This window comes from Procambarus clarkii, chromosome 34 (genome assembly GCF_040958095.1).
Source record: "Procambarus clarkii isolate CNS0578487 chromosome 34, FALCON_Pclarkii_2.0, whole genome shotgun sequence".
Lineage (NCBI taxonomy): Eukaryota > Metazoa > Arthropoda > Malacostraca > Decapoda > Cambaridae > Procambarus > Procambarus clarkii.
This window is the reverse complement of record NC_091183.1, coordinates 36,755,673-36,774,868: the sequence shown is the minus strand read 5'-3', so window position 1 is coordinate 36,774,868 and position 19,196 is coordinate 36,755,673. Positions and strand designations below refer to the sequence as shown.

General features: G+C 50.3%; 1 protein-coding gene across 4 annotated transcripts in view; it reads right to left on the bottom strand.

Annotated features, from left to right (window-relative positions):
* LOC123762041 (uncharacterized) overlaps positions 1 to 19,196 on the bottom strand; it is a 96,217-nt gene that overhangs the window by 25,573 nt on the left and 51,448 nt on the right. For all 4 annotated transcript variants that reach the window (XM_069335825.1, XM_045748240.2, XM_069335828.1 and 1 more), the window contains one exon: positions 2,395 to 3,511. In XM_069335825.1, the coding sequence (XP_069191926.1) occupies positions 2,395 to 2,452 (58 nt within the window). In that variant the 5' untranslated portion in view covers positions 2,453 to 3,511. The remainder of the gene's footprint in view (positions 1 to 2,394; positions 3,512 to 19,196) is intronic.

The window sequence follows — 19,196 nt, the reverse complement described above, 5'->3', positions numbered from 1 at the left end:
CTCGACCAGGCCTCCACCCCCAGGAAGCAGCCCGTGACAGCTGACTAACACCCAGGTACATATTTTACTGCTAGGTAACAGGGGCATAGGGTGAAAAAACTCTGCCCATTGTTTCTCGCCGGCGCCAGGGATCGAACCCAGGACCACAGGATCACAAGTCCAGCGTGCTGTCCGCTCGGCCGACCGGCTCCCAGTCGAGACACGGAAACGGGGTGAAACAGAGAGAGAGAGAGAGAGAGAGAGAGAGACTGGCAGTATATTACACACACCGTTTCTTGTTGTGGTTCGAGGCTTCAACGTCAGACACTGCCAGAGGAAGCATAATACAGGCTGTAGAGATAGAGCGTGCTGGGGGGGAGGAGGGGGGCAGACAAGGGCCACCGTGTCAGCTCTCTGGAAAGTTTTCAGGAGTTACCACCCTCAGACACCCCTCTAGCGTGTGAGAGAGTGCATGAGCCCCCCCCCCTCTCTCAGCGTTATGTATTGCTGCTGAACACACACCAATAGTTCCAACCTGAGCCATTGGTTCTAAATGTATCCACTTGTTCCAGCGTGAGCCACTGGTTCTAGACTGAGCCGCTGGTTCAGACTTGCGCTATTGGTTCTAATTTGAACCAATAGGTTCCAACATGCGCTGATAACTACTGGAGCCCGGCTTTAAGACGTAATTCTTTAGGAAGACAAATAGTGAATGGGGAGCAGCTAAGGTATAAACTCACATTCCTGGATAAATTCTCTCCTCGCTTCTGTGGAGATATACAATCCAGATTCATTCCAGTGTCGCCTAAAAGCGTTCACGGGCAGATTCCAGAGTGTTACCACTGGCTGAAGAATGGTTGCTGCCATCTTGTAGTGGTACTTGGGGGCGAGTGCCACGCTCCCGTTCCTCACGTTTAGACACTACGGGCTCACCATAGCCCGTGCTACTTGGAACTTTGTTCCAAGTGGCAAATCTTTAACAACAACATCCTCACGTTCCTTCTTTGGCACTGTTTCTTCACTGTCCTTATATCCCTTCCGAGTGCTTATCCGCTCAGTGGATTGTTTCCTCGCTGTGAGAATATTGTCCATATTATCTCAGGTTGATAACAAGATGCTTTTCCAATCTTTCCATGTTGATGGAGTCTTTTCTGCAGATGAAACTACCAGCAGCTTAATGTAAGAACATTATATTCCTCATATATATATTTCCACTGACTCCAGAAGTTACTGCAATCTTTTTAAGAAGCTTCAAAATGTCAATTTATATTCTCCAAGCCTCTGTCGTGAAGTCATAACCCAACCACATGTAACAACCTCGCGTATCGACCCAAATACCACAAAACTATGGAACTCAGTTTTGGTCAGAGGTGACTGATCAAAACACTGACACGTTAACCACTCCTATATATGTCAATAACACAATAGCACTATTAGTCTCAAGCTGACCATCACCGCTACAGCGTATGTGTAGGTCTCTAGTTCTACTTTATAACAAACTAACCTTCTAACAAACTAACCTTCTAACAAATTAACCTTCTAACAACCTAATGGTGCTACATAGCCTTCCCGGCTTGGTGCCTTCTTTGGATACTTAATTATAACAATCTAACCTAACAACCTACCACAAACCACGTCTAACTCAAAATTATAATTATACATTCTTACAATATTAATGAAAATACTTCTATTACAATCAATATTAATATTCATATAATACTAATATAATCTCTATTTCAGAGTGTTTCACATCCACATATCTAATGCACTACAGCCATCATGATGGTGTGTATTAGTATACACATTGTCCCAATGTGTTTAGCATTACATATTGTTCCTAGGACGGATCAGGCGGCGGGTTCAGTGACTCGTCCCTGTGGCTAATTAGCCCAGAGGAAGTCCCTTAGGTAGGTGAGTTTCCTCTCCCCACAAACATGAAGCTTCGTGGGTAGCGAGGAAGGGAGGGGGGTGGGTGGGACTTGGGGCCACAGGTGTGTGGGGGGGGGGGGGGTGAGACAGGTGTGGGAAGACACGTGTTGAGGGGGTGTGGGGGATAGGTGTAGGGAGGATAACACAATCATAATTTCGTATCTTTCGGAAGGGTGAAAAATGAGTGGTTGGGAAAGCTAAAAATTTGGTGTGATAATTTCCCATGGGATACTGCCATGGGAGAGGATGTGATTGGGTGGGAGAGGAGTGAGGGGGAGAGAGAGAGAGAGAGAGAGAGAGAGAGAGAGAGAGAGAGAGAGAGAGAGAGAGAGAGAGAGAGAGAGAGAGAGAGAGAGAGAGAGAGACAGACAGACAGAGAGAGAGAGACAGACAGACAGAGAGAGAGAGACAGACAGACAGAGAGAGACAGACAGACAGAGAGAGACAGACAGAGAGAGAGAGAGAGAGAAACAGAGAGAAACTTACCGTTCTTTCTATTCTTCTTTGGACTATCACTGCCAAGTGTGCTCCGTCCACATCCCATGGCGGGGGCCCAACCATCCTTGTTTCAGGCCTTATACCACCTCCACACAGGCGTGAGACTGGCGTGGGCTCGCTACCTCATCTTACCGTTCCCCTGGAGGTGGTTCACAAGGGCTGGGTGTGCTTGCTGCACCTCTTCGTCGTCTGCCATCAAGTTGACCCTTACGGCTACAGCACAGAGCGACCAACTTGGCTCGCGGCTAGGTCATTGTATCCTGCGCCTGCAAGTTAAGTCCTTGTGGTTATTGGAGCTAAGTGCGAGATTGTCTTGCAACACGTCGTTACGTCATGTTATTTGGTTCCTTGGAGCCTGACCCTTATGACACTAGCACACAGAGGCGAGGTTGTCTCGCGCTTGTTTCAAGGTTTATTTTTATAGCTTTCCTCTCAAAATTCACATTTTCAGCTCCGGGATCCATGTGGGTAGTTAGCATGAAACATCGTTTCCGAATACATCATCAACTGCTCTCAAATTTCTCTTGTAGGGTCGTAAGACACAGGAGGAAAGCGTTCTTAACAACGGGAGACTGCGACAGTCTCAGGCTCAAACTTCATCTCAATGGTGAGAGGACTTAAGGACGATGTTGGGTTGCGACGCTGGCGTCACTCCGCCTCCCTCCCCGGCACCAATGGACCCCAAGTGGCTATATTCGTTTATTCTGTTCCCTCCTTGTATTTGTCAAGAGCATTTTCAAGACTCTACAAGCCCGGTCTGGCCTTTATGTCATCGCCGCTCTCTGCTCGTGGCGCGTGGACCGCGTTGGGGCCCCTGGTGGCTGACCTAGTTCTTGCTGGATGACCTAGACTCTTGGTGGGTGAGCACGGTCATTGGTGGGTGATATAGCGCCTCAGTGGATGACATGGGGGATTAGTCGATGACCTAGCACCTTGTTAGGTCAACTACATCCTTGGTGGGTGATGTTAGGTCGTTGGTGGGTGATTTGGCTCCTCAGTGGGTGACGTGGGTCGTTGGTGGATGACCTAGGGACCTGGATGGTGCATCACGCCTCACCCACAACTGGCAGCCGCTGACGAATCACTTACACCAAACATCACGTTCCTGAAAAGAAGAAAAATGTATGTTTACCGCCATTCTAACATCAGATTACATACAACATGCGTCATTGTGGCAATGTTCAAACTGATACATATGGGATTCGAAGCGTTTCCTAACGAGTAAACTTTGAACCAAGGAGCCATTGCTGAGAATATGTGTGTGACCAAAAGTTGGACCGTTCCATTAGGCAGACTAATATACCATTACAGTACAGAGGACAAAAACTGCGTTCACCAGGAGCCCTGGTCGACGACCGGGCCGCGGGGACGTTAAGCCCCGGAAGCACCTCAAGGTAACCAGTATTCTGAGAGCATAACAAACACAGCTTAACAACACTGTTTAGTCTCCACCTAAACTACATACTACCTAACAAGCATGGTACTACAAGTATGGTCACCAGCTGCTGCTAATATCACATTCCCAGGGGTCATAGTAAACAGCTTCCAGTTTCCTCACGTTTCTATGTCAAAATTTCTATGTTTCCTCGGTTTCTATGTCAAATAGTGACTTGCTACAGTAAGTCATAAGGAGCACAACATCCTCCCCCTCGTGTGTGTGTGTGTGTGTGTGTGTGTGTGTGTGTGTGTGTGTGTGTGTGTGTGTGTGTGTGTACTCACCTAATTGTGCTTGCGGGGGTTGAGCTTTGGCTCTTTGGTCCCGCCTCTCAACTGTCAATCAACTGGTGTACAGGTTCCTGAGCCTATTGGGCTCTATCATATCTACATTTGAAACTGTGTATGGAGTCAGCCTCCACCACATCACTTCCTAGTGCATTCCATTTATTAACTACTCTGTGTGTGTTCTTAGTGGACCTGTGTGCTAGCTTTGGAGTCGTTTCCAAGTCCCACTTTAATGTTACACCTTTAAATCCAACACTTTTCGTATGAATGCCTTAGTTAAACGGTACCCCCCATTACACACACACACACACACACACACACACACACACACACACACACACACACACACACACACACACACACACACACACACACACGTGTACTCATCTAGTTGTGCTTTGGCTCTTTGGACCCGCCTCTCAACGGCCCTCCCTCATCCTGCCCAAAATAAACTTCCTCCACAAGGACTACACCACAGTGCGACTCTCGGAACTTAGTCCTGGGGAGACGTGAGACAGAATGATGAGAGAGAAGCGTGGCCAGAAGACCTGAGAGTTGTGAGGCGCCAAGAGCCAGGGGTACTGGGGAGAGAGTGAGAGAGGGTAGAGTTAGTAGTGGACGACGAGGATTAAATACCTAAATACCAAGGACTTTCTACTGCCAAAGAGGGAGTTGTAGAGGAAATTGATGTAGGATATTACGTCAAATCCTCCTCCTTCTCCTATAGAATCCTACCCTGGTCAGAATGGGTTTATGGCGCCTCACTCCCCCCTCTCACTATCCTCACTCTCACTCTCCTCTCACTATCCTCACTCTCACTCCTGTTCCCCCCCCCCCTCATCCCAGCTCTCTTGTTTCATTGGTGCATTCGGCTCTTTCTCCTCATTCGTCAAACGACATCCTCCATTATTACGTCTCTGCCAATCATATTTCCTATTTCTTTTAACCGACCAATCACATCTCGCCTCTTCTATGCCACCAGGACACGCCCCTCTAGTGACGTCACGGCTCATGATGCTAATTAACTATTTTGACACAAAAATTAGTTTAATCAAGAAGTTAACTTTCCATCTAAAGGAAATGTTGGTGGACTTGTATTATAAAATCATGTGACATTCTGGCTATGTGCTGGTTAATGCGCTGGAAAAGAGGAGAGACATGATAGAGGAATACAAAATACTTAAGAGGAACTGAGAGTGAAAACGAGGAAACATTTACAATGGTTAACAATAGAACACGAAAACACAGACGTAGGCCATAGTGAAAACCCTTCTTTATCATAATTACAGTACTACATAGTACGAGTAGATAGTAGAAGCCAACTACGTGAGTAGATAGTAGATAGCTATATAATAGCATAGTAATTTACTATGAGAGTAGATAGGCACCAACTACGTACGCAGTAGAAGTCAAGTCCTTGTCACAAGTACTTACGAGACAACGCATAAAGGTCACGCATAAGTCACAACAAAGGCAGGACCCAAGAGCTAAACCTGTAGCGTGCAGACACAAGCGGTTGGGTACAAGTGGGGCGACATACACACTCTACAGGATGGAACACCAACCCGATCTGGGATCGGGTTTGACATATGGTAACTTGGTCCAACAGGCTGTTGCTTGGAGCAATCTGCAGGGGCTACTGCAGCCCAGTGAAGTATTTCTTGCAGGAACATAATCTTTTTTTTTAACACATGCGGTATTGTTCCGGCAATGTTAATGTTTGCAGGATATTGAACAGCCTTCAGGTGTTCATGAGGTGTTCTCTGGTTGTTCGTTGGCACCTCCACTGGCTCTCTTTCCCATTTTCTATCATACCAGTCGCTCCAATATATAATTTTGTTGTGTAAATCAGGAGCCTGGCCCTCCATTATATCCACATGTATATATAATGTGATACGTCTCTCTCTCTCTCTCTCTCTCTCTCTCTCTCTCTCTCTCTCTCTCTCTCTCTCTCTCTCTCTCTCTCTCTCTCTCTCCTCTCACTCCCAGAGAACATTGTAAGAGTTTAGAAACGGTTCCAATAATTTAGCTGCTTCGTGGTGTCTCTGTATTTCCTGTATTTGAGAAGCTACAAGGTGGTTACATAGAGAGGATGGAGCAGCACCAACACGCCACATCATTAGCGGCCCCATCAATCACCATAACCCATTCGCAGCACACTAAACAATTCATTGTGTGTCGGGATACTATGCAAAGCTGTCCGCTCCCAGCTCCATGTTTTACCATGCCTTGTTTGTCGCTCGTGTGACTGATGGTACAGCTGTGGGGGGCCAGGCACTCATAGCTGTGGGGGGGCCAGGCACTCACAGCTGTGGGGGGCCAGGCACTCACAGCTGTGGGGGGCCAGGCACTCACAGGTGTGGAGAGCCAGGCACTCACAGGTGTGGGGGGCCAGGCACTCACAGGTGTGGGGGGCCAGGCACTCACAGGTGTGGGGGCCCAGGCACTCACAGGTGTGGGGGGCCAGGCACTCACAGGTGTGGGGGCCCAGGCACTCACAGGTGTGGGGGGCCAGGCACTCACAGCTGTGAAGGCAGCACTCAGAGCACTCCCCCCCCCCTTGTAGTCACTACTAGCAGAACACACTAACAAGAGCCATAACTAATGACCTGATTCACACCATAGCTTTTATTGTTTTTATTATTTAGGATGACGACACACACTTTAGGCTGAGACCGGGCCGAGGTCACGCTGCAGGGGGGGGGCATGACCCCCCTGGGGGGGGGGCCTAAGCAGGTCACAGTGGACGGGTGTAGGGATTTATTGACTACAAGTTCGAGACACTGACTCAGATGGGGAGGGGGTAGATGGCGCCCCACTTCCAGCCTCTACATCCCCCCTTCTGTCTCTACCACCCCCCCACCCCCAACATCTACCCCTACCCTTGTGCCCCCCCCCCTTCACCCCCTCACTACCCATCTCCCTCCCACACACCAAAGGAGGCTCACTGGATTCACAACTTCAAGACAGAGCATCAGAACACAGTGTAAAATGACGAGGTACAAGGCGGGGGCCCCAGAGCTACAGCCCCGTAGGCGCAGTTAGGCATAGTTTGGAAGGCCTACACACAGTTGAGTGCGGAACATTATAGAGGCAGAGAGTCTGAGGAGAGGAACACGCCATCACTAAGGCGTGAAGGAGAGGCGTGTGATGCAGATCATTTCAAGAAGTAAAGATAAAAAGAAGGGAACTGGGAGCCGATGAGGATAAACCGCCGTTACTACATGGCGCTGGGAAGGGGTCAGGATAAGGATTTGAGATGGGACGGGGGGAAGGAATGGTGCCCAACCACTTGGACGGTCGGGGGATTAAACGCCGACCTGCATGAACCGAGACCGTCGCTCTACCGTCCAGCCCAAGTGAGAACAAGAACACAATTGAACAAATATATTGAACACCATTCAGACGAGACCCTAAATAGTCTACAAGACTTAGAAACAATATACATGAACATGACAATACCAGTACACACAAGATATACCAATGACATGCCATTAGAAGACGAGAAACAGGGAAAAACTGTTCCATATATATACGGGGAAGACATCTCCCGTCACGCAGGGTGCAGTCGCACCTCCACAGATCTCCAGTATCAACTCTTGATACTGGTAATGGCTACAAAGACCCACCACTTACGGGCTATTCATGCCCGTGCCACCTTTTGGGTGGCTTAATCCTCATCAACCAATCAAACTACTCCACACAGACCCCCAACTGGGCAAGAGGGGAAAAATATACATGAAGGACAGTATAAATTAATCACCACAAGCACTGACAACCATCCACTACGATAAAAAAATTAAAATCACACTTAATTTTTTTTTAATCACATAGACGGAATTTACAAATTAAAGTCATTAACAAACAGACGAACAATTAGCACCAAAAACTGCTGTATAATTTATTACACTATTATGATTCTTTCTCTCAATCCCCAGATCATAAAAATTCATAAAACAATGCAAATAAAAACATTCTAAATGCCAATTCATATCTTAAAAAAAAACAGTCGTCATTATTAATTTTGAAAATTATAATCGAGACTTGAACTCGAGGCTGTAAATATTCAGGCAGATTTTCGGCCCGGCTGAGAGCAGGGTTGGGGAAAAGTCTGAGAGCAGAGTTGGGAGAAAAGTCTGAGAGCAGAGTTGGGAGAAAAGTCTGAGAGCAGAGTTGGGAGAAAAGTCTGAGAGCAGAGTTGGGGGAAAAGTCTGAGAGCAGAGTTGGGAGAAAAGTCTGAGAGCAGAGCTGGGGGAAAAGTCTGAGAGCAGAGCTGGGGGGAAAAGTCTGAGAGCAGAGTTGGGGAAAAGTCTGAGAGTAGAGTTTGGGGAAAAGTCTGAGAGCAGAGTTGGGGGAAAAGTCTGAGAGCAGAGTTTGGGGGAAAAGTCTGAGAGCAGAGTTGGGGGAAAAGTCTGAGAGCAGAGTTGGGGGGAAAAGTCTGAGAGCAGAGTTGGGGAAGTCTGAGAGCAGGGTTGGGGGAAAGTCTGAGAGCAGAGTTCGGGGAAAGTCTGAGAGCAGAGTTGGGGAAAAGTCTGAGAGCAGGGTTGGGGAATAGTCTGAGAGCAGAGTTGGGGGAAAGTCTGAGAGCAGAGTTGGGGGAAAGTCTAAGAGCAGAATTGGGAAAAGTCTGAGAGCAGAATTGGGGAAAAGTCTGAGAGCAAAGTTGGGGAAAAGTCTGATGATTTTGGCGAATGACGTTGGCAAGTCGCAGCGCTGCGAGAGGAGAGGTTTTTGTTGCGTCTGCTGAGAGAGAGAGGAGGAGGGAGGGAGAAGGGAGAGAAGAAAAACAGAAGAGAGAAGAGAAAGGATAGAAGAGAGATAAAGGGAAATAAATGAGTGTCTAGGAGCAGGCTGCAGATGAGCTGAGGCAGGATAACAGCTCTTGCTTGCAGTTTCACCAGGTACTCCAAATGACAGCCGTAATAAATTGAAGTATTTTTTTAACCTGAGAGAGAGAGAGAGAGAGACAGAGAGACAGAGAGAGAGAGAGAGAGAGAGAGAGAGAGAGAGAGAGAGAGAGAGAGAGAGAGAGAGAGAGAGAGAGAGAGAGAGAGAGAGAGAGAGAGAGAGAGAGAGAGAGAGAGAGAGAGAGAGAGAGAGAGAGAGAGAGAGAGAGAGAGAGAGAGAGACAGAGAGAGAGAGACAGAGAGACAGACAGAGAGAGAGAGAGAGAGAGAGAGAGAGAGAGAGAGAGAGAGAGAGAGAGAGAGAGAGAGAGAGAGAGAGAGAGAGAGAGAGAGAGAGAGAGAGACAGAGAGAGAGAGACAGAGAGACAGAGAGAGAGAGAGAGAGAGAGAGAGAGAGAGAGAGAGAGAGAGAGAGAGAGAGAGAGAGAGAGAGAGAGAGAGAGACAGAGAGAGAGAGACAGAGAGACAGAGAGAGAGAGAGAGAGAGAGAGAGAGAGAGAGAGAGAGAGAGAGAGAGAGAGAGAGAGAGAGAGAGAGAGAGACAGACAGACAGAGACAGAGACAGAGAGAGAGAGAGAGAGAGAGAGAGAGAGAGAGAGAGAGAGAGAGAGAGAGACAGAGAGAGAGAGAGAGAGAGAGAGAGAGAGAGAGAGAGAGAGAGAGAGAGAGAGAGAGAGAGAGAGAGAGAGAGACAGACAGAGACAGAGACAGAGACAGAGACAGAGAGACAGAGACAGAGACAGAGACAGAGACAGAGACAGAGACAGAGACAGAGACAGAGAGAGAGAGAGAGAGAGAGAGAGAGAGAGAGAGAGAGAGAGAGAGAGAGAGAGAGAGAGACAGAGACAGAGACAGAGAGAGAGAGAGAGAGAGAGACAGAGACAGAGACAGAGACAGAGACAGAGACAGAGACAGAGACAGAGAGAGAGAGAGAGAGAGAGAGAGAGAGAGAGAAATTCCCTAAAATAATAAATATATCAAGACTAAAATAAACAAACAAAACTTATTCCAAATTTAGCTGTCCTGTCCATCACAGTCCACCCTAACCTAACCTGTCAACCACCACCACTACACACCCTATACATCAACCACTTCAATAACTACATCAACCACTACAATAACTACATCAGCCACTACATCAACCACTACAACAGCCACTAGAGCAGCCACTACAACAGCCACTACAACAGCCACTAACAAGGCAGACTTCACGGGGTAACAGTAGAGTTGGCCTTCCTGGTAGAGCTGATAGAGCACCAGTACCGTGCGTGTCTGGCTATGTTGAGAGATTTGTTGCACAGAGCCAGTAGGGGTGCATCCCCCCCCTCCCCCCCTCCCCCACCCCCCCTGGCTCTGTACAACTCTTGGGGGGAGGGGGGAGAGGGGGGGGGGGGAAGCGGCCAATATGACTGACGTCTCATTAAAGAGCCACACACACACACAAACACATCGTCTCACTCCCCCCCACCCCCACACACACACATGCCATGCCTAGGGGTCTGATGGCTGAGTGGACAGCGCTCGGGATTCGTAGTCCTAGGGTTCCTGGGATCGATCCCCGGCGGTAGCGGAAACAAATAGGCAAGAGTTTCTCTCACCCTGTTCACCTATCAGTAAATAGGTACCTGGGAGTTAGACAGCTGCTACGGGCTGCTTCCTGGGTGTGTGTGTGTGTGTGGAAAAAAAAAGAGTTGACAGTTGAGAGGCGGGCCCAAAGAGCCAGAGCTCAACCCCCACAAGTACAACTAGGTGAGAACACACACAGTGTTGTTGTTCTCCTCATCATTAATCATTGTCACTTTCATTCCTCTACTCTGTCTGTCGTTTCATTAAACTTCCATTTAAAATAATCTATTTATATTCCTAATTTGCATTTTCTCACTTTCGCGCAACGACTTTTTTCCCAGTTTTTGGTGAATGTCGTTTTCCCGTCCTTCAACGGTCCTTCTCAAGTCGTCCCTGCACGACCTGACGTGACTTAATGAACGGGAAACGACCTGATCACGATTTATACACGACCTGAACGCGAGGTGAATGTCGTAGCAGCCTATCCTTCCCCCCTCCCCCCCGGGGCTTGACCCCTCATCCGTCGCAGAGCCCTCGTTAACCCCACCAAACTACAGTACCCGGAACTACCAGTCGGATGACATAGTTCGAGGAGTTTACAAGTGTCAGTGATTGTACGGGTCACTGAGGGAGATATGAAGCACGGCGAGCTGTCTAAACGTACGCTAAATGAGAGCTGGGTGTCCTTACATGACGTACGACGTCTATCTCAGGCGTACGACGTCCCCCCTCAGGCGTACGACGTCCCCTCTCAGGCGTACGACGTCCCCCTCAGGCGTACGACGTCCCCCCTCAGGCGTACGACCCCTGGATACATCAGCTATTACTCGACGTACAAGGCCTTCCCCCCCCCCCATCAGGTCTACGACTCCTGGTAATTGGACAGAAGTTACTATCCAATTACCACACTCTGTAACCCTTACCTTGACTTCTTCAGCATCAAAGTAGTGTATATAACAGTACAACACTGTACTTAAATTAAAGAATGTGTTTATAAAGACCTCTAAAGTAGACAGTCTTTGTTTACAAACTTTGGCGGCATTTCCATGATTAGAAGCCAAGAGGTAATTAGTAGAGCCAATCACAGCCTTAGTTACCAGCTGATTAATGACGTCAAGATCAATGACGTAACGTGTCACTTTCCTGGTCTGCGTTCTGGGCTTTTTTTCACGCTACTTCAAGATGTCTTGGAGGGAGCTGCCTTCCTCGAAGACATCTTGGAGGGAGCTGCCTTCCTCGAAGACATCTTGGAGGGAGCTGCCTTCCTCGAAGACATCTTGGAGGAAGTGCCTTCCTCGAAGACATCTTGGAGGGAGCTGCCTTCCTCGAAGACATCTTGGAGGGAAGTGCCTTCCTGGAAGACATCTTGGAGGGAGCTGCCTACCTCGAAGACATCTTGGAGAGAAGTGCCTTCCTGGAAGACATCTTGGAGGGAGCAGCCTTCCTGGAAGACATCTTGGAGGCAGCTGTGAGGAAGCTGCCCCCTCCCAGACCAAGAGTACAAGAGGGAGACAGAGAGGTGTGAGAGACACTGGTCTTAGCCACCAGTGTTTACATAATGTCTCCGTCACAACGGAACAAAAACAACACAAGAGTTTACAACAAAAACTTGAGTTGGGGGAAAGTGCCAACAATGGCCGCATTTATTGACCTAACCTTCCACGAAGTAATTTGTAGTTTTTTACTTGGGTTTACTGAGAGAGAGAGAGAGAGAGAGAGAGAGAGAGAGAGAGAGAGAGAGAGAGAGAGAGAGAGAGAGAGAGAGAGAGAGAGAGAGAGAGAGAGAGAGAGAGAGAGAGAGAGAGAGACAGACAGACACAGAGACTTACCTAACAGTGTCTACGACAGACTGAGCTCAAGCTCTTGATACCCCGCCTACCAGCCTTCTTGTACCTGTTGTCTTACAACTTAGAACTATTTTTGACATGCAAATACTTTGTCGAATCTGTTCTTATATCCGTCCGTCCGTGTGGGTCTGACAGGGTCATTGCTGGTGGATGTTAGCAATGGTTGACATCCACCGTCAACTGTGTACCCCCACTACTGTGTACACCCCCCTTCCCCTCCCCCCCACTACTGTGTACCCCCCCCCCCTCTCCCTCTACGGTCGTTAAGCTGTGGGAATTACTAAAAACCATCCAAAACTTGCACTAGAGTTGTGACTATGACCCCCCGCCCCCGCCCCCCCCCCTCCCATGGGTGCCTCCTTGTCGTGCTTACCTAACTGTGCTTACCTAATCAGGGACTACGGGGGAGGTTAGGTCTAGCTCTGCACGCCCGCTTGACTTGGCCGTATCTGTTGGTCTATTCTCACGAATGGATTCATTTGAGTTTCCAGCTTCAACTGTGTTCTCTCGTCCTATTTTCTCTTGATTTCAATTGACTGTCCTTGTCCACGTTGTCTAATTCCCGTCAGTATCTTGTATGTTGGGATCATGTCTCCTCTGTATGTTCTGTCCTCCGAGATTGTGAGGTCCAGTTCCTTCAAGTTATCCTCATGGCTTTGAAAGTAATATAGTCGCATCCTGCCTATGTGTGTGTCTTTGGTGTTGGGGTTATGTCCACTCCCAAATCTCTCTCTCTCTCTTCTGGTCTTTCTTCTCCTTTCCAGATCCTCATTACCTTACACTTATTGGGTTTGATGTCCAGCAACCATCTGCTTGTACAGTCCTGGAGATTGTCCAGGTCTTCCTATCACATACTGCAGTCCTTCTCTGTTTTAACATTGCTCATTAGCTTTGTATCGTCTGCAAACATTAACATGTAAGATCTCCATTCACCTGGGCTGTAGGAGACTCGAACCCTGGACCCCCCAGACGTGAGTGAGGCCAGAAGCTCTTTATATAAGAGCTCACGCCCTCAGGCAGATCATTATACAGAAATTAGCAACATTAGTGGTCTCTGAACTGAGCCTTTTGGGGACCCTACTTGTAACATTCGTCCAGCTGGAGACCTCCTCTCACTCTGGCTCTGTGTTCCACCCTTCAGGTACTCCCAATTTTCCACACCCACCCCACCCCACACCCACCCCACACCTCACCTCACACCCACCCCCACACACCACGCCCACCCCACACCTCACCTCACACCCACCCCCACACCCACCCCACCCCACACCCACCCCACACCCACACCACGCCCACCCCACCTCACACCCACCCCACGCCCACCCCACCTCACCTCACACCTCACACCCACCTCACACCCACCCCCACCCCACACCTCACCTCACACCCACCTCACACCCACCCCACCCCACGCCCACCCCACCTCACCTCACACCTCACACCCACCTCACACCCACCCCCACCCCACGCCCACCCCACACCTCACCTCACACCCACCCCACACCCACCCCACCCCACGCCCACCTCACACCCACCCCACACCCACCCCACACCCACCCCACCCCACGCCCACCTCACACCTCACCTCACAACATCACCATGAGGCTTCACTATTTCGGCCACCAGCATAATAAATTCTGAACGAACCAAATTGACGTCATGCTTTTGTGTCAAGATATTCCTCCGGCGGCACAAGAAACAGGAAGAAAGTGTTGGTGAGAGCCAGGCCCCAGGTCAGGTCAAGTCACGTGCCCCAGGTCAGGTCAGGTCAGGTCACGTGCCCCAGGTCAGGTCCCCAGGTTAGGTCAGGTCAGGTCAGGTCACGTGCCCCAGGTCAGGTCCCCAGGTCAGGTCAGGTCAGGTCACGTGCCTCAGGTCAGGTCAGGTCACGTGCCCCAGGTCAGGTCAGGTCACGTGCCCCAGGTCAGGTCCCCAGGTCAGGTCCCCAGGTCAGGTCAGGTCAGGTCACGTGCCCCAGGTCAGGTCCCCAGGTCAGGTCAGGTCAGGTCAGGTTACGTGCACCAGGTCACCACTCTTTCCGGACATAAATATATTTGCCAGGATAAGGTTAATAGGTTGAATGAGGGTGATGGGAGGTAGTGAGTGAGGGAGGCTCACAGTGTGTGGTAGGCGTGTGAGGTGTGAGTGAGGGAGGCTCACAGTGTGTGGTAGGCGTGTGAGGTGTATATATAGGCCGTGTTGTGGTGTAGTGAGGGGGGGGGGAACACTGAGTCTCACAGTTACCCCTTCACAGTCCCTCTGCTCCACTCATGAAAAATACAGTGAGTGAAAGAGGGTTTGGGAGAGAGAGAGAGAGAGAGAGACAGATAGACAGACAGAGACAGAGACAGAGAGAGAGAGAGACAGAGACACAGAGAGACACAGAGAGACACAGAGAGACAGAGAGAGAGACACAGAGAGAGAGAGAGAGGATGATCGAGTAGCCACCACATTAGAGAACATCAGAGCGCGATTCTTTTGTTTTATGACCGGGAAAATTACCAAGATATTACCTGGAATTTGTATGTCTCTAGCAGCCTGCCCACGACAAGGAATTTACCCGCGAGAGAGAGAGAGAGAAAGAAAAATTACAGCCAATCTGCCCACACGCCGCAGGTTCACGGCGCCTTGAACGTACCTGAACCTGGTTTCCAGGATCAATCTCCCCTGATCTCCTGGTTGGTGGTCTGGTCAACCAGGCTGTTAGACCCCGCTGGCTAGGGGTGAGAAGTGAGGTGACACGCCAACCTGTAAATTAAAGGTGAGATATCGCTTTGCCACACCTGGCCACACTGCAGTCTCTTGGTTATCGTGCGATACCTGATCTTGTTGCTATCGTTCACCCCAAGATGTAGCTATCTTACACACACGGGACCAAGGGGCTGGCTGGCTGGCTGGCTGAGTGGACGGCGCTCTAGACTCGTGGAGCTAGGGACCAGGGTTCGATCCCGGCATACGGTGGAAAAAACAAATGGCCTGAGTTTCCTTCACCCTGATGTACCTGTTACCTAGCGGTAAATAGGTACATGGGAGTTAGACAGCTGCTACGGGCTGATTCCTGGGTGTGTGTGTGTGTGTGTGTGTGTGTGTGTGTGTGTGTGTGTGTGTGTGTGTGTGTGTGTGTGTGTGTGTGTGTGTGTGTGTGTGTGTGTGTGAAAAAAATTTGTTAGTTGGTAGTTAGTAACAGTTGATTGACAGTTGAGAGGCGGGCCGAAAGAGCAGAGCTCAACCCCTCGCAAGCACAACTAGGTGAATACACACACACACACGTCACACCGTACTCGTAAGGTTGAGTTCTGGCACTCTTATCACTAAACCAGCACTCAATAAACTCCATGTTATCGCATTGTGTTATCCTACTCGAGTGATTTTGCTATCATACCCAAAAAGACATTATCCCAAGGGTGCACACCGCTATATTGAGCGAGAATGATCTTCATGTCAATAAACAAAAAAATTATATTAAACTCCATATATAAACTATACGTTAAAAAATCAATATATACATATTATCTTATACGAGGTCTTAAGTCGTCGTTAAAATAAGCAATGCTGAGAGCAATAAGTAAACCGATAATTAGGTTTGAAGTGGTTGAGTCATTACGGGCAATGCTTCTCCCGTCCGCCATGTTTGATCAGCTGACTGGTGTAAACAAACGCAGGAGGAACAGGTCAAGGGCACGTGGTTTCTCATTACGTCATCACAACACAAGAGGATGCATCAGATTTCATGAATGGAAGCTGTGGATAGCTGTAGAGGTCAGTTGTGGCCCAGGAGAGGGCAGTGTGGCCCCAGGAGAGGGCAGTTGTGGCCTAGGAGAGGGCAGTGTGGCCCCAGGAGAGGGCAGTTGTGGCCTAGGAGAGGGCAGTGGGGGCCAGGAGAGGGCAGTGGGGCCCAGGAGAGGGCAGTGGTGGCCCAGGAGAGGGCAGTGTGGCCCAGGAGAGGGCAATGTGGCCCAGCAGAGAGCAGTGCGGGCCAGGAGAGGGCAGTTGTGGCCCAGGAGAGGGCAGTGTGGTCCAGGAGAGGGCAGTGGGGGCCAGGAGAGGGCAGTGTGGCCCAGGAGAGAGCAGTGCGGGCCAGGAGAGGGCAGTTATGGCCCAGGAGAGGGCAGTTGTGGCCCAGGAGAGGGCAGTGGTGGCCCAGGAGAGGGCAGTGTGGCCCAGGAGAGGGCAGTGGTGGCCAGGAGAGGGCAATGTGGCCCCAGGAGAGGGCAGTGTGGCCCAGTAGAGGGCAGTGCGGGCCAGGAGAGGGCAATGTGGCCCCAGGAGAGGGCAGTGTGGCCCAGTAGAGGGCAGTGCGGGCCAGGAGAGGGCAGTTGTGGCCCAGGAGAGGGCAGTGTGGCCCAGGAGAGGGCAGTTGTGGCCCAGGAGAGGGCAGTGCGGGCCAGGAGAGGGCAGTTGTGGCCCAGTAGAGGGCAGTGCGGGCCAGGAGAGGGCAGTTGTGGCCCAGGAGATGGCAGTGGTGGCTCAGGAGAGGGCAGTTGTGGCCCAGGAGAGGGCAGTGGTGGCCCAGGAGAGGGCAGTGGTGGCCCAGGAGAGGGCAGTGGTGGCCCAGGAGAGGGCAGTGGTGGCCCAGGAGAGGGCAGTGTCGCCCAAGGAGAGGGCAATGTGGCCCCAGGAGAGGGCCACTCAACAGCCGAGCCACCGTGGTTGACGTATAACACACCTGTCTTAGTCGTACACCACCACCACACATGTGGCCCAGACACACACACCTGTCTTAGTAGCACACCACCACACATGTGGCCCCAGGGTGTGGCAAAGCCTCACACCAACACAAGGAAAAGTAGTGCTACAAGAGAGATGAAACTTTTGCAGAAAAAGGCTGAGATGATTTAATATTTCTTGAGGGCACAAATTAACGAGGCCATTAGACTCGTTGATCTTCATCACTAATACTGGTTCAAGCTATGTTTGAACACGTGAGAGGTCCATATTCATGACAGTAGTAAAGTAACTCTTTGTAGTGCTTAAAGTAACTATTTGTAGTGTTAAAGTAACTTCGACTAAAGTGTTTAGAGATAATTCTAGCCATTAATGAAACTTGACATCGAGGAAGTCTGCAAGACGAGGCTAAGGATCACGAAATGCACCATAAAGACTAGGAAGACTAAGACTAAGACTTAAGGACAGCAAGAAACGGCGCGAGGCAGGACAGAGCTGAGAGCAACGTTGCAAGAGATGCTGAGAGGAACTCGGCTGTCAACATGCAACAAGATGGATCTATCCCCCATGACAAAAACATTTAAATGCGTTGAGAGAGAGAAGCAAAAGCCGAAGGATGGAAGTGGGTCTGGTATTGATTCCTGCCGCTCCCAGCCTAGACCTCTACCGTGATCTAGGGTTAGACTAGGCCTTAAACCTAGTTAAGGCCTAGTCTAACCTAGCTTGTTACTCCAGAAACCTGTGATATGTGACTAGGGTGAGCCCCCTTCCCCTCTTGCGTCACACCGGACGGTGAACGCCCTCTTCTGCGTCACACCGGCCGGTGAACGCCCTTTTGCGTCACACCAGCCGGTGAACGCCCCCTCTTGCGTCACACCGGACGGTGAACGCCCCTCCTCTTGCGTCACACCAGCCGGTGAACGCCCCTCCTCTTGCGTCACACCGGACGGTGAACGCCCCTCCTCTTGCGTCACACCAGCCGGTGAACGCCCCTCCTCTTGCGTCACACCGGACGGTGAACGCCCCTCCTCTTGCGTCACACCGGACGGTGAACGCCCCTCCTCTTGCGTCACACCGGACGGTGAACGCCCCTCCTCTTGCGTCACACCAGCCGGTGAACGCCCCTCCTCTTGCGTCACACCAGCCGGTGAACGCCCCTCCTCTTGCGTCACACCAGCCGGCGAGTAACGTCATTGCGTCACAAGGACCGCCGAGTGACGTGCGTCACAACTAGTCATGGATTACGATAATCAATTAATGAGGCAACAGTGATGGGGAAGACAATGCTATCCAACACCCCACGCGAGGCCCGCCTGCTTTTGGCGGGAACTGCCTCAGATTACTGCGCTTTTGTCCTCTAATTGTGGGTAAGAGAGCCGGTCGGCCGAGCGGACAGCACGCTGGACTTATGATCCTGTGGTCCCGGGTTTGATCCCGGGCGCCGGCGAGAAACAATGGGCAGAGCAGGCGATGAGTCACAATAACGTGGCTGAAGTATGTTGACCAGACCACACACTAAAAATTGAAGGGACGACGACGTTTCGGTCCGTCCTGGACCATTCTCAAGTCGATTGTGAGAATGGTCCAGGACGGACCGAAACGTCGTCGTCCCTTCAATTTCTAGTGTGTGGTCTGGTCAACAATGGGCAGAGTTTCTTTCATCCTATGCCCCTGTTACCTAGCAGTAAAATAGGTACCTGGGTGTTAGTCAGCTGTCACGGGCTGCTTCCTGGGGGGGTGGAGGCCTGGTCGAGGACCGGGCCGCGGGGACACTAAAGCCCCGAAATCATCTCAAGATAACCTCAAGATAACCACAGTTATTAATGCGAGTACTCGCCTACTTGTGCATGCATAATTGAGCTTCAGCTCTTGGACACCAATCTAATACAATGACTGTATGCAGGCGAGGAGTCACAATAACGTGGCTGAAGTATGTTGACCAGACCACACACTAGAAGGTGAAGGGACGACGACGTTTCGGTCCGTCCTGGACCATTATATATATATGTCGTACCTAGTAGCCAGAACGCACTTCTCAGCCTACTATTCAAGGCCCGATTTGCCTAATAAGCCAAGTTTTCAT